At 45.2% G+C, this 26,030-nt stretch overlaps 3 protein-coding genes and 1 long non-coding RNA gene across 9 annotated transcripts; 2 read left to right on the plus strand and 2 right to left on the minus strand.

Moving 5' to 3' along the window:
- The first annotated feature begins 9,468 nt into the window (after positions 1 to 9,468).
- On the plus strand, positions 9,469 to 11,207 carry LOC119267610. Its single transcript, XM_037549035.1, has 6 exons — positions 9,469 to 9,813; positions 9,899 to 10,065; positions 10,160 to 10,265; positions 10,359 to 10,646; positions 10,737 to 10,860; positions 10,966 to 11,207. The coding sequence occupies exons 1-6, from the start codon at positions 9,544 to 9,546 to the stop codon at positions 11,082 to 11,084; spliced, it is 1,074 nt and encodes a 357-aa protein (XP_037404932.1). The 5' UTR covers positions 9,469 to 9,543; the 3' UTR covers positions 11,085 to 11,207.
- Positions 11,208 to 11,293: 86 nt separating this feature from the next.
- Positions 11,294 to 15,807, minus strand: LOC119267611 (GDT1-like protein 1, chloroplastic). The gene is made up of 12 exons (XM_037549036.1): positions 15,627 to 15,807; positions 15,252 to 15,530; positions 15,081 to 15,134; positions 14,583 to 14,644; positions 14,307 to 14,375; positions 14,120 to 14,171; positions 13,846 to 13,920; positions 13,221 to 13,350; positions 13,068 to 13,138; positions 12,597 to 12,644; positions 11,860 to 11,976; positions 11,294 to 11,707 (listed from the first exon to the last, which is right to left on the minus strand). The coding sequence occupies exons 1-11, from the start codon at positions 15,750 to 15,752 to the stop codon at positions 11,902 to 11,904; spliced, it is 1,041 nt and encodes a 346-aa protein (XP_037404933.1). The 5' UTR covers positions 15,753 to 15,807; the 3' UTR covers positions 11,294 to 11,707; positions 11,860 to 11,901.
- Positions 15,808 to 15,895: 88 nt separating this feature from the next.
- LOC119267613 lies at positions 15,896 to 21,045 on the plus strand. 6 transcript variants are annotated; one of them, XR_005132506.1, is made up of 6 exons: positions 15,896 to 16,174; positions 17,002 to 17,411; positions 17,529 to 17,635; positions 18,422 to 18,479; positions 20,557 to 20,586; positions 20,677 to 21,045. It is a non-coding gene; the product is annotated as an uncharacterized LOC119267613 (long non-coding RNA). The 6 variants fall into 6 exon arrangements; XR_005132504.1 differs by having other exon boundaries at positions 17,002 to 17,635; XR_005132505.1 differs by having other exon boundaries at positions 17,529 to 18,479.
- Positions 18,996 to 20,496, minus strand: LOC119267612 (aluminum-activated malate transporter 9-like). The gene is made up of 4 exons (XM_037549037.1): positions 20,012 to 20,496; positions 19,716 to 19,856; positions 19,324 to 19,593; positions 18,996 to 19,234 (listed from the first exon to the last, which is right to left on the minus strand). The coding sequence occupies exons 1-4, from the start codon at positions 20,304 to 20,306 to the stop codon at positions 19,077 to 19,079; spliced, it is 864 nt and encodes a 287-aa protein (XP_037404934.1). The 5' UTR covers positions 20,307 to 20,496; the 3' UTR covers positions 18,996 to 19,076.
- Positions 21,046 to 26,030: the final 4,985 nt, after the last annotated feature.

The following is a 26,030-nucleotide window of genomic DNA, read 5'->3' on the forward strand; positions in this document are numbered from 1 at the left end:
AACCCCATCCCGCGGATTGTATCCTGATATATTAGGTTTAGGCTACTGCCGCCGTCCATCAAGACTCATGTGAAGTGATATCCGCCAATTACTGGGTCTAATACCAGGGCAGCCCATCTTGCGTGCCGGATACTTGCTGAGTAATCGCGATGGTCGAAAGTGATCGGTTGAGACGACCAGTGGCAGGACTCCGCGGTGACAGGCACTTGGGTATATTTTCCTGGGAGTGTCGCGTTGTGTTTTCCCTTGATCACGTGTAACACGTTTACTGTTTTGACTTCAGGTGGAAATTTCGTTTGTTCCCCCGTGTCTTGCTTGGGGGGCTCGTCCTCATCTTCACTTGGTGTATCCTCCCCCTTGTTTACGGCGTTGAGCTTGCCAGACTGCTTGAAGACCCAACATTCTCTGTGGGTATGATTAGTAGGTTTACCAGGGGTACTATGAATCTGACATATTTGGTCCAGAATTTTGTTGAGGCTGGACGGTTCATCCCTGGTGCCTTTAGGGGGCGGCTTTTGACCTGGCAGAGAGCTTTTGAATCCGGCATTTACTGCCGTGCCCTTCGTGTTATCTTCTTTAATCCGACGTTTGTTATTGCTGTTGCGCCGTGATTTCCCGTTTCCATCTCTAACTTTAGATGTACTGGGGTCGCTGGTGCTGCATCTGGCTAGCCAGCTATCCTCACCCGTGCAAAAGCGGGTCATGAGGTTTGTTAATGCGGCCATTGTTCTCGGCTTATCTTGGCCGAGGTGTCTGGCGAGCCATTCGTCACGGACGCTATGCTTGAAAGCTACCAAGGCTTCGGTGTCCGGACAGTCGACAATCTGGTTCTTTTTAGTAAGAAACATGTTCCAAAGCTTTCGGGCTGACTCTCCAGGCTGTTGAGTTATATGACTCAAATCGTCCGCATCCGGAGGTCGGACATAAGTCCCTCCCGAAAGGCGTCTTCGAACTCTTCCCAACTTCCAATGGAGCTTTCGGGGAGGCCTTTGAGCCAGTGACGAGCTGGCCCTTTGAGCTTGAGGGGTAGGTACTTGATGGCGTGGACATCATCTCCTCGAGCCATATGGATATGAAGGATGTAGTCCTCAATCCAGACCCCAGGGTCTGTTGTTCCGTCGTATGCCTCTATGTTTACGGGCTTGAATCCCTCTGGAAATTCATGGTCCAGCACCTCATTGGTGAAACATAGGGGGTGTGCGGGTGTACCACGTTGTTTGAGTGTTTGTTGTGTTGCATTGTATGCTGGGGCGCGCTTGCGTGGTCCATAGATGGATCTTGTTACGCCGTCCTTTGGGTGCGAGCCCTCGCATGGGTCGCGTATTGTATTGTGAGCGGCGTTGTATGCCGCTCTGTGTTGGTAGAGGGGTTGTCTATCCGACCAGGTGGCTGCTTTGATATTTGGTTGTGGGGGGTCTGAGGCCTCCTCATCGAATTCGGGTAGCAGCTTCCGCTTTGGGTAGCTCTTGGAGGGGCGATTGTCGCCATACCTCGCTGCTGTGTTGAGTATTTTGCTCCATCTAATGTGGAGTGTGCCTTGCGCAGCCTTGAGCCTTTGCTTCTGCTTTTTCAGACTCCTCGCGGTGGCAACAAGCCTTTTACGGGTAGTCTGCTGCTCCGGGTGTCTGTCCGGCGTTATGTCATCTGGACCATTATCCTTGATAGGATTTGTTTGTTCGGTTTGATTATCCGGATTACCGTTGTCCGGCAGCGGTTCGCCCTGCTCTAGCGCTGGGTCTGTGTGATCGCTATTTCTGTCGAGGCGGGATTTGGGGCGGCGCTTGCGTCGCTGCTTTGACTGCTTTTCGAGGGAACAAGCCTTCGGTGCGTCCTTCCGCTCCTCGTCGTCATCTTTTGGCGCGTCCACCATGTATACGTCATATGACAAGGTGGCGTTCCAGGGCCCAATAGGCGCTGGTTCTTCCTCGTCTCCTTCATCGGCGTCCATACCATCGATGTCTTCTACGCAGGGAGACCCAATAGACCTTGTCCGCTTTGTACAAGGGAGAAGAGGAGGATTTTCTCCGCGTTGACCCAAAGGGTGGATTTTCCATGTACAATCCTCCAAGCTGGGTGAGTGATCACATCTTGCCCATCCGTTTTATATACCCATTGTTTAAATATTTAATCTCACTGATTTCTACGCAGGAACTGCACCAGGCTGTTAAAAAATAAACAGCCCTCCTCCACAACCCGAGGACCCAGGACGGTCCCTCGACCCGGACTCACAAGAGGATCCGGAGCTTTCGATGGATCTGATTGATGGAGTGTTCCATCAATTGAGCAAGGACAACGTCCTGGTGGCCATTACGGCCGATTATCCAGGGCTAATTCCGGCCTCCCAGAAACGGGAGGCCGAACCTGCGGCGACAAGACAACAAGGGGCCGCAGGGTCCCGTAGGCAGAAAAAAGGTGTAGTCCGGACCGGGGCGTCAGCGCAAAGGTATGGCGCACCCCCTTATCCCAGGTGTCGTACCTTCAGGGCATATTACCACTTGTGCTCTCTTCAGGATAAAGAGACCTCGCTGAACTATATTCGGAGAGACCGCCAATCGCACCTCCACCAGCCAGGCTCCAAAGCCTAGCTCGAAAGCGGGGCCGAACACAAGGTGCGCACTGGACGCTCCTCCGACGAAGGATGTGGACAGGTTGTCTGCCACCAACTCTGAGGTGGAGAGTGCCATGAAGCACAGGCGTCGCCGGACAGTTCTTCGCGACGCGTGTCTCTCCCAAGAGGCGTTATATGCCTTTAAGTCAGGAGATGCGCACCTCCGTGCCGCTCAAAATGGTCTAACCAGAGCCGCGGAGCAATATGTAAAAGACATACGGGTAAGAAAATTTTGGTAATTATATATACCAGTAGCCCCCGAGACTTGAAACAGTTAAGATAACTGATTTAAGGATCATTTGTTATGAAGGTTCTTGCAGAAAAGAATTCCCTACTATCCAAGGAGCTGGAAGAGTGCAAAGCCCAACTTGAGGCCGCACTAGCCGCGGCAGGGGAGCCTAAGGAGGCCCCCTCTGGTAATATACACTTTAAAAGATAAGTATTTTGCGAAGCACGGCTTTGGTGCGAATCTGACAAATGAAATTGCAGATGGCGCCGGATTAGATCCGGAAAGGCAACACCTCCTACGCCAGCTAAAGGCTGGTGAGAGGGTGCTGTTAAAGGTGATGGGGGAGAAGAAGGATCTCCGAGATGCCAACACCAAGCTGGGCGTCGAGCTGAAAGATGTTCGTGCCCAGCTGTCAGACTCCGTGAAGGAGAATCAGCGGTTTCGGCGCGGCATATTTAGTAAGTGCTTGAACGAACCTTTTGAAAGAAAGTCCGGCGGGGAAGTCGATTAACAGAGCAATGTCTGTAGGTGTGCTGACAGGTCGTCCTGCAGAGGAGATGCCCGGTTCTACGGGTGACCTTCTTCCCGAGCTCTCGCAACTGCTCGATCGAGTTCAGCAGGCGATGCGAGGCGTCGCCCAGGCCCTGTGGCCATCCGTCTCCATGCCCGAAGGTCTTGGAGAGCTTGCGGAGAAGCTAAAAGGAGCACAGCGGCGTTTCCGATTGTGGAAGATATCAGCCTGCTGTCAAGGCGCTAGGGAGGCCTGGGCCATGGTGAAGACGCGGTACGCAAAGGCTGACCCCAACCACATGGCCGAGGTCGGTCCTATAGGGCCCGATGGGAAGGAGATCCCTGTAAGCTTGGTATACGGCCAAGTAGAGTCGGCCGCAAAGTATTCCCAGCAGGACTGTAAATTAGACAGCCTGTTAGATGGTATCGAAGAGGAATACGATCAGTCAAAATGACTATGTAGTAGGAGAACCACGCAATACTATGTAAACGGTACCTACACACAAAGAACAAATACTTGCAACCCGGCGTGTAAGAGGGGTTGTCAATCCCTCCCGGGTAAAAGATTGGTAAATAGGTAGGTGAGTAGATGCAAACAGAACAACGACAGATAAAATTCAGTGAGGTATTTTTGGGTTTTGGTAATATAGATCTGGAAATAAAAGCAAATAAAAATAGATCTCAAAGGCAAATAGATCGGAAAGCAAATATGATGAAGAATAAACCCGGGAGCCGTAGATTTCACTAGTGGCTTCTCTTAAGAAATAGCACACGGTGGGTAAACAATTACTATTGGGCAATTGAGAGAATATCGAATAGTTATGAAGATATCCAAGAAATGGTCAATATATAGGCATCACGTCCAAGATTAGTAGACCGACTCCTGCCTGCATCTACTACTATTACTCCACACATCGACCGCTATGCAATAAGAACGATGACATGATGTAGATGAGATCTATTCATGTAGGAATAGCCCCCATCTAGCTATCCTTAATAGCAATGATACATGCGTGTCTTGCTGCCCCTTTTGTCACTAGGAAAGAAACACCGCACGATTGAACCCATCACAAAGCACCTCTTCCCATGGCAAGAAAAAATCGATCTAGTTGGCCTAACTAAATCAAAGATTAAAAGAAGAAATACAAGGTTATAAATAATCATGCATATAAGAGGTAAAAACTCAAATAGCTTCCATGGATATATAATGCTGATCATAAACTCAAAGTTCATCGAATCCCAACAAACACACCGCAAAAAGAGTTATATCAAATAGATCTCCAAAAGACCATTGTATTGAGAATCAAAAGAGAGAGAGGACGCCATCTAGCTACTGACTACGGACCCGTAGTTCTATGATGAACTACTCACGCATCATCGAAGAAGCACCAACGAGGATGATGAACCCCTCTGTGATGATGTCTAGATTGGATCTCGTGGTTCTAGAACTTTCGGTGGCTGGTTTGTGTTTCATCGACTCCCTTGGTGTTTTTGAAATATTTGGGGATTTATAGGGTGAAGAGGCGGTGCGGGAGGCCACCGAGGTGGGCACAACCCACCAGGGCGCGCCTGGGCTCCTGGGCGCGCCTTGATGGATTGTGCTCCCCTCGGAGCACCCCGGGTACTTTGGCCCATCTTGTGTCTTCTGGCCCACAAAAATTCTCCAAAAAGTTTCGCTGCGTTTGGACTTCGTTTGGTATTGATTTTCTGCATAAAAAACAAGAAAAAACAACAACTGGCATTGGGCACTATGTCAATAGGTTAGTCCCTAAAAATGATATAAAGTTGCTACAAAATGATTGTAAAACATTCAAGAATGATAATATAACAGCATGGAACAATAAAAAATTATAGATATGTTGGAGACGTACCACACGGCCGTGCCTCTCACGAAAGCAAAACCATGCCTCTCGCGAAAGCAAAACTGTGGCTCTTGCGAAAAAAAGAGAAAACGCATATTTTTCTATTTCCGGGAGGCACGGTCGTACCTCTCGCGGAAATAAAACCGTGTCTCTTGTGAAAATAAAAATAAAAAAGAAAACGTGTTATTTCGCGTAAAAATCATTTTTTATTCCAAAAAGCTAAGGAAGACCTGTAAAAAACTGAAAAGTTGAAAGCCCCATCTAAAATCCAAAAACACATGCGGAAAAGTAAAAAAATCAAATTGAGAGGAAGCGTCCAGAGTACGACACGTGACGGCAGCTGAGAGCGTGGCGCACTCTCAGCCCATCTCGAAGTGACCCTTGGGAAGGCTGGGAATGAACGCTCTTTAGTTAGTTGCTCTCGCGCCTAAGGCGCTGACTAGGAGCTCCCAACAACATGGGTGCCTTCAGTAAGTCTCGAGTTAGGCCGGCCCAGGCGCATCAGAACAACAACCTTGTTTTCTAAAAAAGAAAATCATGTTTTAGTTTTTGTTTTCTGTTTTTTTTCACTTTTGCTTATACTTCCAAATATTGTGAGGAAAATGATTGGGATCACCCGACGGAACACGACGCATGCAATCGCCATCTTCGTAGATGTTGTATCAGATTTTAATGAGATGGCTAGAAGTAACGTATTACCTGACTAGTTTTGCAACTGAGTGGTTGTTGCGATTTCTTCCACCGCAAAAATTGGTGTGTTGCGGGATTTGAATTTATATCCCCTCGAAAACAACCACCACCCATGCTCCTCCAAAGCAACCTCGATACGCCACCGCTGACGCTGGCGAGCACCCGCGTCGCGCCACCGCGAAGCAGCCCCGCTGTGCCACTACTGACGTCGGCGAGCACGTGCTCCCCCATCGCGGTTGTCGGCCGCCTCCACCACCATCCACTCTCTCTCTCCTCCTCCCTCTTCTCACCTTCATCCAGACCAGGCGCTGCCAGCCGCGCCACCGCCGGGCACTCCCGCTGCACCCGCACTGACGCCGGCGAGCACGCGCTCCGCCATCGCGGTCATCAGTCGCCTCCACCACCACTAACCCTCTCTCCTCCTCCTCCCTCTTCTCTCCTTCATCCAGTCGCGCCGTGGCAAGCACCCCCGATGCGCCGCCGCTGACACCGGCTAGCACGTGCTCCGCCGTCGCGGTCGTCGGCCGCCTTCCACCACCACCCACCCTCTCTCCTCCTCCCTCTTATCAATCGACAAAGCCCGCTCCTGCTGCTACCGGGTGATGAAGACGATCTCCGCTCGACACTGATGATGCAAGGCGCCGTCCACTTCCGCAACATCATTGTCGTTGCGAAAAACAAATGTGCAACAAGACCGTTTTTGCAAAAAAATCGCACCAAGACCTTTGTTGCAAAAAAATCCACAACAATACCTTTGTTGCAAAAAAATCTGCAACACGACCTCTGTTGCAAAAAAATCCGCAACACCACCTCTGTTGCAAAAAAATTCTGCAATACAATCTCTGTTACAAATGTTTCTGCAACAAGGTCTTTGTTGTAAACTAGAGAAAAGAAGTTCACCTTGCTAGATCTGTGTTAGATCCGACTGCTCGCGAGGCGGCGGATCTTTTTCCGCCGGCCTACGCGTAGCAGCCCCCATATTCTAACTAAATATATTACAAAAAAATTGACATAATATTTTTGAAAATGTTTACAAGCATTCAAAAAATGTTAAATATATATAGAGAAAATGTTTATTACGTATACAAAAAATGTGTATGATGTATTTTAAAATGGTAATCAAGAATTTGTAAAAAATATTCAAAAAGTGTTTGCAAAATGTTAATCAAGCATTTGGAAAATGATAAAATGTGTATAGAAAAATATTGACCATGTATTTACAATATGATGGAAAAATATCGAACTAGTACTTGAAAAATGTTTATCAAACATTTGAAAAAAAATAAATGTGTATAGAAAAACTGTTCATCATGTATAAAAAAGATGAAAAAATGTGATCACGTATATTAAAATGTTAACTGAACAGTTAGAAAAATGTTGAACAAGTATTTTTTTTAAATGTTAATCAAGCAGTTGAAATGTTAAATGTGTTTTAAAAAATGTTGACGATGTGTTCAAAGAATGTTAAATATTGCATTTAAAAAATGTTAATTAAACATTTAAAAAATATTAAACATTCTTAGAAAAAATGTTGACCATGTGTTAGAAAATTCTAATCAATTATTTTAAAATGTTTAAAAGTGTTTATAGCAAAAGTGTTGACCATGTATTCAAGAAACATTAATCTTGTGTTCAAGAAATGTTAATCAGCATTTGAAAAATGTTTAAAATGTGTATAGAAAAAATATTGACCATGTATAAAAAATATTAATTTTTATTGGAAAAGTGTTAAATGTTAAAAAATGTGGTTGACGTATACAAAAAGTGTATAACAAAAACCAAAAGGAACAAAGAAACCCAAAGAAAAGCGGGAAAGAAACAAAATAACCCAAAGAAAAAAGGAAATGCAAAATCCGATAATATCAATGAAAGAAACAAAGAAAAACAAAAAAGGGATAAAACAGAAAAAGAGAGAAGATGTAACAAAACCAAACAAAAAACAAAAGAAAATGAGGAAAGCGAATAAAAATGAAGAAAGAAGAAAGAAAATAAAAATTCTGTATAAACAGGGAAAACGAAACGAAGAAAACCTGATGAAAAAAGAAAAGAAAACAGAAAACCTGTCTAAAAACCAAGCTTTTTTCATTGTAGTAGGTTGGGCCCAGGTTATTCAACATGAACTCGATCTTTGGCTCAGTGGCATCGGTGCGACGAAGTAACCTAGATATCGCTAGTGGGCTGGCCCAATTACTCGAGACGCTTCAGTGAGAGATCCATATATCTCGCTGAACGAAATCACTAATTAAGGAGTACTCGTTGCAAAGAACACTTTACTTTCCCAGGTCACGTCAAGTGGCGCACATGCAGCACGCCACTTGTCGCAATCTGGAAGTTTTTTTTTTGTAGATCCGTTTATTCAAAACGTTTTATCTCTTAAACCGTGCTTCCAAATCTCGAACCGTTTTCACCATTGGATTCCTCGCTTTGAGATCTTCAAAACTAGATCCCATGTTGATAGGTTTTGACGAACTTTTTTTCACGAAAAAAAACCGGACAAAAAAACCTGGCGAAAAAACCGAACCGGGAGCACGGTTTTTTTTCCTTTCCGAAAGAGGCACGCCCGTGTCTCTCACGCCGTGCCTCTCGTGGAAGCAAAACCGTGACTCTCGTGGAAGGAAAAAAATAAAAAACGCGTTTTTTTTTCGTTTTCGAGAGGCACCACCGCGACTCTCGCGAAAGCACAACCGTGCCTCTCGCGGAAGCAAAACCATGACTCTCGTGAAAGAAAAAACAAATAGAAAACGCGTATTTTTTCCCTTTCCGAGAAGGCACGGCCGTGATTTTCGCGTAAGCACAATCATGCCTCTCACGGAAGCAAAACCGTGCTCTCACGAAAGAAAAAAAACAGAAAACACGTTTTGTTTTTCCCTTTCCGAGAGGCACGGCCGTGACTCTCGCAAAAGCACAACCGTGTCTCTCGCGGAAGAAAAACCGTGATTCTAGCAAAAGAAAAAAACAGAAAACGCGTTTTTTTTCGTTTCCGAAAGGCACGGCCGTGACTCTCGATAAAGCACAACCGTTCCTCTCGCGGAAGAAAAACCGTGACTTTTGCGAAAGGAAAAAAAGAAAACGCGTTTTTTCGCGCAAAAAAAAATCGAAACTTTTTTTATCGAAAAGCTAAGAAAGACCGGGGGAAAACCAAAACGTCGCGGGAAAAACCGTTTAAAAGTCGAAAACGCGTGCGGAAAAATTAAAAAAAAAACAAAATCCGAAGGGAGCGTCCAGAGCGCGACACGTGGCGAATGGCTGAGAGCACGCCAAGTGGCGCTGATCGTTGCGAGGCTCCCAAAGGAGCGCTCGTTAACTAGTTGCTCCCCTCGCTGAATGCGAGATATAGCTCCCGCGCGAATATCCTGATATGAAAGGTACTTTTTAGTACAAAGTTGACCATGTGACACATGTGATAAGCAATTCAAACTATTAAAAAAAGTTAATATAAAGTTGAGTTATCTATTTTGAAACGGATGAAGTATGCTATATCTTGATGGGCCAAATTTTGGGCGCAGGCATGGCAGAAGGAAATCACCCCACAGCGATTTGAGTTTCTAAAAAAAAACCAGCTATTTGAAGATAAGGCAGCAGCAAAAGCAACATCCTCTTGGACGCATACCTTCTGTCGCGGAAGCTCCCACGCTGGATCGCGCATGGACGCCGGCGAGCTGGAGGTCTTCGACGCCGGCCGTTGCACCGACGGATATCAGCTGGGCCTCGCCGTGGGCCAGCGTTTCCGCGACACGATCAGGAGCAGGATGCAAGTGGACCTCTTCCTGCAGGAGCAGCTGCTGCCGTTCGCGTCCACGGCGGCGGGCAAGCCGCTCCTCGCCGCGCTCCAGGCCGCCAACAGGGAGAGGTACCCCCGGTACTGGGATGAGCTGGTGGGCATGGCGGACGGCAGCGGCGTCCCGCTCCTGCACGTAAAATTCTCCTTCTCATTAACTTCCATCCCGGCCGTCTGCAACGTGGGATTGTTCAGCATTACTGAATGTGTGTGCTGAGCAGGTGATTCTGGTCAATTTGAGGAAGGAGATTCGTCCGTTCATCCCAAAGAAGGACCACGAACGGAGAGAGGAGGAGGACGACGACTGCTCCGACATCCTGATGGTGAGCGAGTCGACGGCGTTCGCGGCGCACAACGAAGACGCCAACGTCGCGCTGCTCGGCCACACGTACGTACTCCTACTAGTCGCCTTGCTCGTTCTCCGTGTCCGATCGATCGTCGCACAGCTGATCCTTCCTGCATTCCTGCCCTCTCCGCCTCAGCTACGTGGTGAAGGCGACGTCGCCGGACGGCGCATCCTCCTTCACCGCCTACACCTACGCCGGCGAGCTCCCCACCTGCGCCTTCGGGTTCAACAGCAACGGAGTGGTACGTGTACTGTACGTCCCCATCAGATCAGCCAGACGTACGCGACTGGACTGTCACGAACGCACGATCCCTGCTGAATTTCGACATGTTCAGGCCTTCACGCTCGACTCGGTTCCGCCGGCGATGGGCGAGGTCGCCGCGGGGGCCATCGCCGTGAACTTCGTGTCGCGGGACCTGCTGGAGGCGAGAGACCTCGACGACGCGATGCACAGGGTGTGCTCGCCGGGCGTGTCGGTCGGGCACTGCTACAACCTGATGGACGTCGGAGCCCGGCGGATCGTCACCATCGAGACCGCCTCCCGGAACCGGTTCGCCGTCCAGGAGGCCTGCGCGGCTCCCTCCTTCCACGCGAACATGTACCGCCATCTCCAAGTGGAGCAGGTAGACATGATCAGTACAGCTCAACAAGCTCTTCACCTCAGTGAGCGATGAGTAAGCTTCCACGTGTCGCGTGGATGGATATTTACGCAGGTGCAGGACGAGAACTCCATGAGCAGGGAGAGGAGAGCGGCGCAGTGCGCGATGGACTCCAAGGAGGAGGCGCTCGCGGTGCTCGGAGACACGGCCGACGACAAGTACCCGATCTTCATGGCAGGTTTATCTTAGCGCATGCCATTTTTCATGTATGTTGGGCACCGAAAAAACTAGGGAGTTTGCTACAAAAACATGACCTGTTGTTTCACCGGTGACTACTTTTCAGGCCCAACGCTGTATACTCTATGCACCGTCTTGGCTGATCTCGACGAGGAGACGATGACCATTTACATGGGGAATCCCAAGAACAGAGATGCCGTTCGAGTAGCTCTTCCTATGCTGTGAACTTCTAATAACTAGATTAGCTTAGTCCTCGCCGCTGAGAAATTGGCCAGTGTCCCTAATTGCTACCGTAGTATTATGATTGTAATTCAAAAGATTGGTTCAGACTTTTGGATGTTGTCACATAATAGTATATAATTGAGCATGATCATTTTTGCCAAACTGAGATCTGCAACAGGCTGCTTCTGTTCATATGACGATTATTCACTGTATGACTCCTCGCAACAATTATCACCTTCGCACTGTAGGAAGGCCAAATGCTGTAGTACAATGCTGTGCTAGACTGAAACAGTTCAGCACAGTGCCATAGACTTTCTGTAATGACTACACGGTGCTTTGACTGTTGAACAAATCAGTGGTGCTTTCCCTGAACAATGTTTTGGTAAAAGGTAAGGGTAAGAAAAAAGGCTACATGCCATCTACAGCTCTTTGTCCCAGGTCCAATACCAAATGACATCTACAGGTAAAAAAAAGTGCTCTTTGGACTTGAGGTTTCCACATGCTCTGAGTCTCAGTACCAATCATGCTGATAAAGGGATGCCGTGGAAAAGGAGGCAGAAATTCTCGTCAGCAACAACAAATCATCCAATGCATGTTATGGTGTTCCCATATCAACAGTAAATTTCCTGTGGATAATCAAGACTTTCAGCATATCAGTGTACCACTGTTATTACACATGAGAAATTTCTAAACTGCTGTACAAAAACAATGTTTTCTTAGAGGATGGTATTTTATCTGTAGCGGCATTTTGCAAGTAAATGATGTATCTGACGCACACCTGTTATGTACCATGTCGGCGAATCTTGGGTCCCCTCTCAAGTCATGAAGTCGCGATTTCAACTAGTGTCACAGCGGCAAATGCTAAAAAAAGGCTCCCTCCGATGTATGCTATAATCTGCACGAGAATGGAGACAGAATTGTTGGACATAAACTGTGCAAGAAGTTACCTTAAATTTCTCAGGTTTTCTACAAATTTGACAGTTACACATGAAGTATTTGTCTCAACAGCTGAAAAGAAGTCCCTAAAGTCGACATTATTCACCATGATAAAATGGAGGTGACAAGATATTCTGTTATTTTTCTGTAACAGCCTGTGTTTAAGTATGAGTAGATTTCACTTACAGCGCCTTTTCCTGATGGCCTACGCTTTTCCATTAGTTCATTAGTTGATGAAATTGAACGGTTTGTTTAGGTAGAAGAATCAGTTGATATTATATTAGCAAATTATATGTTAAGGGGTTGATCGAGTGACAAACAAATGTAATCGACACCACAAATCTGTAGCAATTTAAACATGGGGGTGAAACCACTAGGTCAAATTCATTACACAGATAACTGAGCATCACTCAGTTGGCTAGAGGCGAACGTGCTCGCCCAGCCCACCCGGGTTCGAGGCTTGGCCTCCCCGGTAGTTTCTTCTAAATAACAACAACAATGCCGCTTGCTAGGGATGTTAGTCGTAAAAAAAAAACTAATCACATGATAAATCAGGTTCCCTTGGTAGTACTGATTTACCTTTTCAGATAGGAATGTCCCCAGCAAAGAACCACCAAGAACTGCAATCTGCGAGAGAAGAAATAGGTTAATGCCAATCTCCCTAAGAACCAGAGGCAAAATGAGCAATAGAATAACTGGCATGTACGTAGTTGCTGCTCATAGTGTTTATGTTCAATAAACAGGGTAGATTTTAACTAAAAGAAGTTCCTTAGAAGAACTTAAATAAACATTGCATCCCGATAATACACTGAAGGTGTTAAGTTAACAAGCACATGCAAAAACTGATCAACAAGAGAAGGCAGTTGCAAAACACAAGGCTGGCACAACAACAGAACAAGTAGGACTCAGATAAATGACCAAAGCCCTAAAGATTCCAGCATTCCATCAATTGCAATGTTATAGTGCTTTAGTATGCTGACTACAAATAACTTATCACGAGAATGTTTATGCAAATTAGGACCATTTTTGTCAAGTAATGTTGTTTCTTACCAATGTTGCAACACCATGACCAGCAAGCGATCCTGCAATGACACCCGGAGGGGATGAAGCCGCAGCAAGTGCTGTGAAAGAACAAGGAAACAAGAGTCAATGTTGGCTGTGAAAATAGAATCTCACACTTGTATGGAATGGCAAGAACTATACCAATTGTTGAGAAAAATGATTTATCACCCCATTCAGCAACAAAAACCAAAACAAATGTGCTAGCAAGAGTACTGGCGACAGACACTAATCCTGCGCCATTTCCAGAAAACTTCGAAACTGCTATCTCAGCCTGCCATTGTTCAGTATAATAGTGTTATAAAGCAGTTTCACTATGAGACAGAAAGAGGGCCAAGCACAAGAATATCATCAAGTGCACCAAGCAACTGCAAAGGCTATCGGTTAGATATGTAACTATAACTATTGCAGTATATTCCTTAATGTCAGTGATCTTGTATGTGTGGCCTTTTTGCATACTTCTTTTGAAGACTATGCCCTTTATCATGTAATAGATAATATTGATGTACTTCTTAAAAGGTTTACAATATAAGCACGCGATAGAAGGCCAAGAAGATTGGATTATTATGCATATTATTATCTTAAGTATATTATGCATAAAGCAAGACATCAAATATAAAGTTGGAAGAGCAGTATATTCATCAGTTAAGTCTTAGTTGATTAAAAGGTATGAATGTGTTTTTCTCTAAGATCCATGTCATGAATATTGTGACCTGAAATTTAAGGATATGGTAGACTAAACCTAAGAATTTAAATTTTGAAGTTCTACCTCCTCTTGCTCCTCATTCATCTTTTCTCCATCACCTGAAGCCGCATCAAGTAATGTAGTAACTCCATAGTATACCTAAATCCAATTAAGCTTGTCAGGCATGACAATGTTTTTAAACCTCAAAAAGTAATGCAATAGTAATAACCCTGCACACACTTAAACTTGTTTACAGAACAACTGATTTCTAAGTACATATTTGAGTATGTCATAGGTCATGATTTCAACACATTGTATATTTGTAAATGTAACAATAATATGAGGTTTTTTTGCTTACCAAGAGACACACAGCAAGAATGTCATCAATTGGGAAATCTGTACCGCCAAAACTGCATATGCAAGAGGCACATCAGATAAAAACAGCAGTTAGAAGGTTCTTCACTAAGAGCAGCAAACAGAAGGTCGTCAACTAAGGGTGGCAGATAGAAAGTCCTCTTTAAAACTTCAACAACAAGTACAATCACCTGAATGGAAGGACGCCATCAACGTAGTGAAATGCTCGACCAAGAACTACAGATATAACTGTCATTACCCTGTTTATACCCAAGAAGAACAACCTTGTTTATAAGTCTGATATGTTGAAGTAAAAAAGCGGAACTTCATAATTTACTGACTATGGAAAAACTTATATTCCTGTATAACTTAAAATCTATAGCTAGAAGCAGATAAGCAAGTAACAGTATAGGAGAAGCATCGTAGCGTATAGAGAAAAGCATGAAAAATATATTTGTAGTACTTACGCAAGTGCTCCAAATGTGCCAAGAAAAATGACTCCTCCAGAATTTCTAGCTGCTAAAAGTGCCTATTGAAACACATGAAACTGCAGCACTTATCAATGACTCATTTTTGTATACACATTGGTATCAAATTACTTGTATAGCACAGAGTGAGAAGTAAATAGGAAGCCACATAACTTGTGAATCACTTCCTCCGTCCCATAATATAAGAGCGCTTTTGACACTACATTAGTGTCAAAAGCGCTCTTATATTATGGGACGGAGGGAGTAGAATGCACTACTAGTGGTAGGGGTGTTCAATGTTCATAGTTGGTTTTACGGTTTGATCCAACCGGATTTTGAACTGGATGTATGCATGCAAAATTTAGTTCCGTCTGCCGGTTTCAACGTGTAGTTTGCGGAATAGAAAATGCAGGCAAGCATTGTGTACGAAGTCTTGAAGCCTCTAAAGATTCTAACCATGGCAAAATAATCTAACTGTGTGTGCATGGATATACTCACCGCAATGAAAAACGTCCTGTCTCCTAGCTCAGAAAAGAAAATCAGCAGAAAAGCCTGAAATTGGAATTTTGGAGCATCAGAAATGTACGCGACATGCACTTGCTTGACGGAAAGAAATAAAAGGAACTGACGAAGCATCAAATTTGAAAGGGCAGAGGCAGTTCTCCTAACTGAAGCAAAACCTGTACTGATGTCCCCGAGATCCCCCAGCAGGTCCGCCGGCGGCTGCAGGCCCATGAACTGCGTGCCGGCCAGCGCCTGCTGCGACCCCTGGATCATGAGCACCCCCGCCGCCGCCGCGAACGCGAGCCCCCATTTCGGATCGGACGGCGCGAGCCCGCCACTGTCCGTACCTGCCGGCTCCGGTGCCTCTCTCTCGTCACAAACCACAGGAGCTCCAAGCAGCGGCGGCGCCTCGCCCGGGTCGCGCTTAGCTGGGCACCTCAGCACCTGCATCGGAGGCGATTTCACGTCAGGTGTTCCGGTACGGCGGGGAGCTATCTATCTCTTTCCTCCGTTTAGGGATGAGGTTCAGGTGCACTGTACCGGTCGCCCGGGAAGGCTGGCGAGACGCGGCGGCGGGCGGAGAGATGGAAGAGGCGTCCTTGTTCGGTAGGGTATGGAGGAGGAGGAGGTGAAGACGGTGGAAGAGCAGGAGGTGACGGAGGCCATGGCGCCGCGGCGGTGGCTACGACCTGCGGGGGCGGGCGCGGGGGCGGGGTCGGGGCGGGACGGACTGAGCGGTTGCCAGCCGCTTGCTCTCGGCCGTTGGGAGTGGATAGAGTTCGAACGGGTTGTTGGTAGGTAGGCTCACATGCAGCCTGGCCCACTGTTTTGGGCCAGCCCATGTTCAAAGGTTCGCTTGGCAACAAGCGGCGGCGGCGGCGGCACGTCCGGAGCAGCAGCGTCTTCGGCGATCGTCAGTTTTGCCACGAGCTCGCCGGAGTCGACGAGAGCGTGAGCATCCGCCGCCGCAGACGGTCCTATCGTTGCTTTAGTCCGTCGATCGATCCCGTGCTCGCGCTAGCTCCCTGTGACCGAGGGAACTCGTGCTCTCCCGCCCGCCGCCATGGCCGGAATGCAGTGCACACCAGGTGCTCGACTCTATGCTCGTGTCGATTCTCCTAATTGTAGTTTGCTTAGTTTGGTTTGTACTGGCGTGCGTTTTCTTCCGTGCACCACGGCGAAAAGGTTTGCTTGACTGAATGACTGGTCAAGGAAGGATGTAGCTACCGTTATCTGTCTTTGCTTGGATTGGACGACCCTGGCTGTGTCCTCCGGGCTTATTGGTGCCGCTGGGTAGATAGGATGATGGAGGTTGCTTTTGCACGCCGATGCTATGCACTGTTCTTTAGTGTTCTGGATTTGATAGTACGCACTATGTAGGATGAACAGCGAGCAGAGCTAATTCCTAACATTATTTATGCAGTCTGATAGCGTGTCGAATTTGCTTCGACTGTGTTTAGCTGAAAGGCAAATGCACTTGGCGAGTTGGTGATGATAAGCTCAATCAGCAAGAGGAAATTAAGTTTTAACAGAGAAGAAGTGTGAAAAGCTCATTCCATACAATTTGGTTGATCGGCAGCATAATTCTGACCACTGTCAGATGTATGTATGTTAAAGCCCCACTTCATTTCACTACTAATGACTACAGAGAAATAAATGATGCTGACTATTCATATAATATTAATCAAGTACTGGAGTGTCATTTAATGAAAATAGATTACGAGTGTATTCTCTATTACATTTGCTAGATCCACTGACGAGCAATAGTAACTAAACACACCTTTCCCCTTTCTAGCATTATGAAAGAGTAAAAACACTTATGGGTCAATAGGTACTGTGGTAGATGAGTAAACACTTTGTTCTATAACCTGTAGGTTTGCTAATCATTAATTTGTTTGTGGCATTCAATGGTTAGGTTCCAGTCTGCTGCTTGAACCTGGCCATCTGGGAGAGCTTCTCAACAGCTTCAACCAAATGATCAAGCCTAGCAACGAATTCAATCAGTAGCGATGCGGAAGTCGCAAGCGACAGCGCTGTGGTACTTTCAAGTGCACGCATCCTCGGAATCATATCAGAAACGTCATTTTCATCATCTTCAAAATCATCCACCTCCCGAGAAGGCCATGAATGCAGCCTCCTCTGCTGCCTTTTCATCATCTCATGGTAGGATTCAGGTTGCAGTGGCCCAGCTACTTGTGTTGCTATGTTTTCAGCCATCTTACTTTCTGGGTCATCATTTTGTTTGCTGTTGAGGTTGAAAGTGACAGCCCAGGAGGTTTTCAACTGTGGCTTGGCAGAGTTGGCTTCATGATTTACAGTAAAGAGGTAGGACTGCAGGTCAATTGATTGTTGCAGACGCTCAGTTGAGACATGCACATGCTTGAGTAGGCTTGTTTGAAGGCTTGACTTCATGTTGTTTACATCCTTTGCCAAACTGTGCAGCAACTCTGCAGCTTGGTTTGTGGCATCTAAGATCTCAGAGCGGAAAGCACATCTTAGGTTGTATGGTGCCTGCAGAATGCAATGACTATATTTATATGCAAATTATGGTAAAGTGGTTCCTGATTATCTTATTAAATACTCCCTCCATTCCAAAATAAGTGTCGTGGTTTTAGTTCAACTTTGTACTAAGACCACGACACTTATTTTGGAACGGAGGTAGTATATAATTTTCTAGGAAGTATACAAACATGAAAATTAAATCAACCCAGTACAGTAGTACATCGTGAGGAAAGGTGCACCTTTCAACTAATTCTTTTCTGCATTGTTTTAGATAAGATGATCCATGTTTGTTGTGATCATACTCTTGACCTGTGGTGTCAATTACTTGGTTAACTTGCAATCTTACAGCATCTCTTGAATGAATCTGCACTTCTAAATAGGCATAATTTGCATATACCTATACCATTCACAGAATGAGTATGCTATAGTTCTCATAAGTAAAGTTGACAGTCAGGTACTTTCAATGCTACTCTTACCAGCCAAGGTATATTTGGCATTTGATTAATATGATCAACTGATTATGTTGCTCCTCAGGTTTTTCTCTTGCATAAGCAAGAAACCAGTAGAAAGTTCCTTCCTGGTAGTGAACTATGAAGAATCTTAAGCTAGTGTTTAAGCAGAGTGGCAAATTTGATCCATATGACCTATGACAATGGTGTGCCGAACATTTACTACAGACGGTGTCCTTCAAAAGACAAATTTTCTCACAACATCCCTCAGATTTTAACTACCCTCCTTTCTGGTCCCTTGGCGAAGTATAATTTTTCCTTCTTATGTAGTATATTATGTTGTATTGTATCATGGAATAAGAATATGGTGTTTTCCACTACCAGGACAAGGAACTAACTAGGACAAAGAACCAGTAGCCTGCACGTAAAGGACCCAATGAAGGTATCAAATTCTATTCTCAAATCAAGGAGCACAATATTGGCATTTATTTCCTAGGACAGTTCAGATAGTTCACATATGCATCAAAGTATCATGTTTCTCTTATGTATAACTCTTCTATAATATTCTATGTATTATTATGTGTGCATCAACCAGTTTGTTAAAAATACTACTCCCTCCGATCCAAATTAATTGACGTTGGTTTAGTACAAAGTTAGTACAAGTTTGTACTAGACCAGCGTCAATTAATATGGATCGGAGGGAGTACATATTTTTGGAAATAGCTGCTGCAGTTATGGGTCTGTAGCTAGGCAGAAGAAGGATCAGAGTATGTACAGCACATATACTTCTGAAGCCAGGAGTATCACTATGATACCTGAATCTCTGAGTGCAGGCAGCCATGTAAAGCCATCACCTCATAGGCACAGTACTGAAGAACATTGCCAACTTTCACATATTCTGCCCATGGGTAGAGGAAGTGTTTGAATCTCCCATGTGGTGGCTCCCACTTAGCAGAGTTCGCCTGGACAATATTCACCATATCACCAGTGAAGTGTTATCTGGTATGATCCTGAGTAATAATAATTCAACTATACAAAACTAAGGTTGGCTACTTACCAGCGAGTCAAGTTTTGCTGATGAATTTAACATAGCTCGGCACTTCCTGAATGCTGGTTCATCAGGGAAGTCATCCATGACTGTCTTTGAGAAATCAGGATGTTCGGAAACGTCGCCGCTTAGATACTTTTTGACGCACTCTGTAGCAACAGAAAGTAGAAGTATTGTGTTATATAACCTCATTTGTGATTTGACTTCAAAAAACTTAGCTTGAGGACTAGAGCAAGACCTTCTAACGAGTCTGCCAGAGAACTGAAATTGGCAACTAACTCCATGTGTAGTTGTTCCCCTGCCCAGATTGGGTAAATGGTGACATTCACAAGAACAGCTATGAGGGCTCCAATTGCAATTGAGCAGAGTCTATCCATTGCAGTCCTGATGGGGTTTCCCATACGGTATCCCGATACAATGATCAAGCAGTAGGTGAATAGGATAACTCGGAAACCATACTCGTATGGAATTAGTGATGGCCATAACTTCATAAAGGATGTTGCAGCTCCTGCATATCACATTATTGCACAGTAAAAATGTTGAAAACTGAAACCAAGTACTGTAAATAGAAGTTCTAACTTGGAAAAAAAGGTTAATATCTGTTCAATACTGCTTAGCTCTAAGACGTACCAACAAGAAAGATGCTGAAACCAATGAGGTATGGTTCTGCAGTGTGGCCACAAGACATAGCCACTTGAATAATGACTATCGCAAATACTCCAGCAAGTACACTTCCAAGAGCTCGATTGAATCCACGATTGAATGTTGCACCTACAGATAGCTTAAACTATTAGGATTTCCATTCATAATATTTTTGCATATTTGCCATCAATGCTCATGTAAACTAACATAGTATATCCAAATAGTGTTCATAATGTTTCAAGCAGCTGTTTTAACTAGCTACTCATGACACTGATGTTACTTACCGATAGTGTACTCGAACATAATAGCAACAGTGAGGATGGACCATATGATGTTAGTCCCAAAGATGCCATAGGGCGCACGAAAGAGTATGAGAAGTGACACAAGGAGGCAAGCAAGGCCAACTTTGAGTGCAAAGGTAACCCTGTTTGTGTCCTGCCTAGCGAAGTCCCAGACATCACATAGCCTTTTACTTGGGGACTGGCCTTTCTCACTGATCTGCTTCTTTACACTTTCTTGCTCCACGCTTTTTGGTGGCTGGCAAATATCTATCCTTATACTACCCTTCTTGCCATTCATTCTCCAACTGAGGATGTCCTTTACACAGTAGCTCTAGGGACTGCACGGAGAACCTCAGATAATGCCAATGTGGCTGCTGTATTTGTGCTTGAGTTGAGCTGTTGAAGTGTAGAGTCTTATGGATGGACAGAGGGTATATATAGCCCATTGGGAGGTTAAAGTGCAAGTAGATAAAGAGGTGGTGTAGCCACCATAGTGTCACATTAGGAGAATATAGCTTCTGAAATAACTGATGGAAATATTAATGCAGGTGATTTTCGAGATGCTCTCACTCAATAATGTAGGTATTGATAGAGAATTGGAATCTATCATCTGAAATAATGCCATCTTTCCGGTACTGATTTGTAGTTTATGGTCTATTGTTTCCCAGGTTCGCAGCTTCACGTTGTCTGAGAGTGAACATGTTTGGAGCAGATCCTTAATAGAGGCATGTCGTCTTTATTTTGGATGGATACTACCACGAAATATCATCAATAGAATGGTTTTAGACTCTCCACCACATGCATATATTCTAAATGCATACGTGAAGCAATCTCCTGCTTAGATCCACGAGACCAAAATCTCGACTCTCAAGAATGAACTTTTGGTGTGATCAGAAAAATCTTTAGTGGTTCATGGACAACAGGGAAAACCCAGAAGTTGAAGGATTTCTGCTAGTTTTGCTTACTAGTATGGTTCTTGCTGTTTGATAAATACTGCATACTCATCAGCTTATATAGCAAATTTCTTTGCGACCAAAGAGATGAAGTTTTCACCAAGAAAAAACATGTTTGAACATATATGATAAATTAGAATGTTCCTTCCAAAGTTCAAACTTGTCATCTGTCTCCAGCATTCTTGCTAGCTTGCAAAAGACTGCATGTTACAAGGATAGGGCTAGGTATTTTCAAAGTTTTAAATAGGGAGCTATGGCAAATAGCGGCAGCCTGAAAATAAATTAAATTGGCGCTATAGCGCCACAAAATTGTACAGGATGCCGTTTAGCATGATGCCCCTCCGCTATAGCACTCTATTTAAAACTTCTTTATTTTTGTTGATTGTACTCTGCTACTCTAAGAAAACATTGCTTGGTAGAGACCAGAGTTATTAGGCCAATAAATAGGTTTTATATCGGTAATCAGATGATCTTTCCTGATCCGTGTGCCATTTGCTAAAATTTTGCCTATTTTTTAACAGCCACTGTAATCTTTAATCTGCAACAGAAAGTGTATATGTCATGTCCCATGCTTGACTAGGCTATGATGATGATAAAATTTATGTTCTATGATTTAATCACTCTTGTATAATGCAAAGATCTGTGTGTGCACGCACGGATGCTCAGGTATGGTTTGATTCTTTTTGTACCTGTCTTTTGGCAGGATTGCGAAACCTGAGCTTCAGCACCAGAAAACAAGAAGAGACAGATTCTGTAAAGCTTGTGATCTCATGCTGCATGGCATCAGATTCCTCATGGCCTGTCCGCGTATGGAACGATGTCGGGTTTAGAGTTTGCATGGAGTGATGCCATCAGTGAGCCTAACGTGAACGGATTAATGATGGATCGCGGAATCTTCACTGGTCAACTGTCTATAGACACGTTAGATAATGGTGTGACATCCTATTCCTTCCAAAAGCATCACCAGGAATAATTTGCGATTAATTTCTTTGGATCCCGTCGCCGTCGCCGCGCCTCCCCCACTGGCTCCCGTCGCCGTCGTCGGAAGCCCACCCGCTGCCCTCCCTCGATGGCGCAGACGCCGCCGCGAGCGCTTCCGCCGTGGCAGCGCCAGAGCGGCCTCAGGCTCGAGCTCATCCTCTTCCATGGAGGAGGGCAACGGGAACGGCTTGTCGAGCAGGTGGAGCTCATCGCCTCCTCCCCCTCCACTCTCTTCGTCGACCACATCAGAGGAGACTGCCGCTCCTCCGCTTCGGCTCTCGACGCGTGCTCCACATCGGTGCAGCACTGGCAGGCCAACGCGTCGAAAATGCGCACACCCCGGCCGCCTCCTCCCCCTCTACCGCGGCCGTACCCGTCTCCGACGCCGACGAGGGCGCCGCCGTGCCTACCGGACAGCAGGGCCAGTGCACTGAGGTCGTCCACACCGAGGGGGCTGATTGCACTTTTTAAAAGATCTAGGGGGTGTGTTTGTCAATGTTTTGCCAAGTCAGCTCTTGACAGCCAGGCCCCACTTGTCAGAAAGCGATCAAACGGGCTAAATCACTCGATCAGTGCTTTTTGCAATGACTTAAGTGATTTTGCAGTGTTTTTTGCAACGGATTAACGAGTTGGTGGTTTTCTGCAAACCTAGCCACAAATGTGGTGGTTTCTTGCAATTGACTTATATTACTTCCTTGCCGCTTACTCCACTGCCTCTAGTCACCATTACCAATTTTGCTTGCACCATAGCCATCTGACGTTCACCACATGGTTATCACCTCCTAACACTTGTTGCACAATATGGCCGCATGCATCTTTGTGATGCATAGGCCGGAGGCAATCCTCCTTTTCTAAAAAAAACATCTGTTGCACAAATTTATGTTGGTTTAGTAACAGAGCCCTCAGAAGGACATAAATAACACTAGTGATTTCTTGCGACCTCCAAGACAGTACTCTTACTTACTACTTCTATAGCTATATATTAGTTTATACTCCCTCCGTTCCTATATGTTTGTCTTTTTAGAGATTTCAAATGGACTATCACATACGGATGTATATAGACATATTTTAGAGTGTAGATTCACTCATTTTGCTCCGTATGTAGTTGTTGAAATCTCTAGAAAGACAAATATTTAGGAACGGAGGGAGTATAAGGTAAAACTATAGTGCCGAAATAATTTTCAGTCATTGTTCAATGTTGACACTTTAGACATTTTCTAGTCGAAATTGTGTGTATTTGACCAGAGGATTCTAAGTGTTAATACAGAAGGACAAAGGTTGTACATGGTGTTCCATCTTTGCAGACATTTATGCAGTTCCCAGTTTTACTTTGGTCGGCAGATGGCCTTTACGGATTTGGAAGGAAGTCGGGAGGTGTATAATGCACTAATTGTGTTGTTCGATATCGAATCAAAGGCACGGACAATATCTAAGCGAATAACATGAGGTCTTTACTGAGGAACTTTAGCTAGGGTAGGTGTTATTCGAGCTCACACTTTTCCTGTGTGCCTGTTGATGAAAAAAAATCACCGTGCAAGATCGTTCCATTCCTGGTCCTGCTTGTGTCTTCCCCTGACAGTCTGCATCAGTGTTGCTTCTGCATATACAGGTAGCACCTGGCTGATGCTTGTGTGATCCACGAGCATGATAGCATTGATGGAGACTTGGCCTGATTTATTCCACAACTAGAGCCGGAACTTGCCGCCGTGCCCGTGGAATTGCCCGTTTGGATTTTTTGTTCTTGCAGGGCAACTTGTGGGGTTGATGGCTGGCTACTGGAAGGTTACCCAGGAATTTCCTGCCCTGCGTCTTACTGCAAATTATTGGAAGATCATATTTTTATCGAGAATGAAAGCATTATTCCTCCAGCGTCGACAGTAGGAATGCAAGAGGGGGTATGAGAGACGTGAAGGTTTTGTGAGGACCCGATTTATTTTGTCCAGTGGCATGCAAGAGGGAGTGGACACGGCCCAAGTTTCATATCAAATGTGTGGTTCCTGTTCTGGTTGAATTATTCGTTGTGACTGTTTTCGCTTATCCGGTTAGGCTTGAGCATTTTGGACCAGTAACATGTTGCTTTCAGTTTTGAAGCTGGGTAAGCTCATATAAAATGCATAATCTTTCCTATTTTCTAATCAAGCTGAATTTTGTAGACCGCTTTGCTTGGTGCTAGACATCTCAAATCATTTATCCCAATCTTATTATATATTCCCTAAAGTTAGTAAAAAATTGAGACACTTATTTTGGGGCGGAGGAAGCACTACGGACCTATTGTCCTGGGCCTCACGATGAAGTAAATGAGAAATATTAGGTTCATTTATTATTATCACTATTGGTGTCAAAAAGTATGCATAGTTTTGAAGATACCGATGCAAAACACTGTTTGTGCTTATAAAAGTATTTGTTAATGATCAAATCGACTGATGGCCATGAATATCTACTGTCCTCATCCTGATTCTGCCCTATCCATCCAGTTCTTACAGGATCGGTGGTTACTTGTGCTAAACTTGGAAGTTTGAGGGCTTGATGTCTTATTTCATGGTTGATGGACATGGATTTTTCCTAACGCATTGCGCGTGCGACGCATATCTCTTCCACACATCTAACATGCACGTCAAATCAACATGCAGGCAGGTCCTACAAAGATTTCCTGTATTCTAGCGTATATAAGTTTTCTTGTGACATTCTCTCTCCCGTATTGCAGCTACAGCTAGCGTCAAATCAACACCAGACTGGCACAAGGAATTTCTTTGTTCCAACTGTACAATTTAATTTTTAAACTACATCTGCGTGAGAGACAGAAGGGCTTCTATTGCTAATGGACCATTAAATTACATGCTTAATGAATGGTCCTCGTTTCTTCCATTAATGTTCAGGTAATGATTACAAGATACACATTCAGATCAATAAAAAATTTCTTGAGTATGGAGAGGGACAAAACAAGTGCATTCTTCTATCCGAAAACTGCAGGAGAGGAAATAAAATAAGATCAATCCATATTCCTAAACTTGCTGGATGAAAAATACATCGGATAGAAGCCACTGTCACATACGAAACCACATGCATCTTAAAAGATTGGGAAAAGAATAAAAATCTTGTTTAAGAAAAAACAAGGAGAGGAATCACTGCTACCTAGACTCTTTAAGGAAGACGACGGGGAAGATGAGGAGGAGCTCTAGACTCCTCACTGGGCCTTGCCGCCGAGCCGCTGGACTCTAGATCTGGCCACAACCGAGCTGCTCACAGTGATGATGCTGCTGCTCGTGGTTCGTCGATGCCCGACATCCTCTCATCATCCCCCACCATGGCTATGAGGCAGCCACGCTGCTCCATCTTACCTCGATGGCGGATCTGGCGATAGAGGCAGCAGGGCATGGGCGGAGGACAATCGACTACCGGTGAGAAGCACGTCACATGTCAGGAGAGGGGAGGGGGCCACGGAGGAGGAGCAACCCGGCGATGCGTGGCCATGGCAAGGGAGGAGGGAGCCGGCGGCGCGCCGGATTCGACAGACACGGGATGGGGAACGAGAGAGAGAAGGAATGAGGGGTGGGGAACGGCCGAGCGAGAGAGATACGATGTGACCTGTATTCTTGCCGCCGTGCCGCATATAGCGCTGAGAAAATAAGGCTATGGATTGTTGGGTGGGACCAGGTGGGGCACGCTCGTGCGAATCCACATGACGCAGCGACGGAGACGATTCGAGTTGCGCGCACAACCGGTTAGGCTTAGACATATTCGGTAATAATATGACTGTCCGAAAGAATGTGGATGTGTCACAAGTCCGTACCATAGAACATCATGTTTTGTTATCTTAAAAGTATGTGCAGTAGTCCTGATACATGGATTTTGAACATGGTGTCACCGCTTAGCGCAACGGTTAACATTTAACAAACTCCTAAACTCGGTTCAAAAGGAAAAACTCCTAAACTTAGCGTACATCTTTGCTGTTGCTCGTCATGCTTTTGCTGATTAACCTTCTGCTGTGTGCGCGTGATAGTGTAGAAGGTCTTAGACATGGCTGGTGCAGCTATTGGCGTCGTGCTAGATGAATTTGGCACATTATTTTGTGAGATCTTAGACAAGGG

This window comes from Triticum dicoccoides, chromosome 3A (genome assembly GCF_002162155.2).
Source record: "Triticum dicoccoides isolate Atlit2015 ecotype Zavitan chromosome 3A, WEW_v2.0, whole genome shotgun sequence".
Classification (NCBI taxonomy): Eukaryota; Viridiplantae; Streptophyta; class Magnoliopsida; order Poales; family Poaceae; genus Triticum; species Triticum dicoccoides.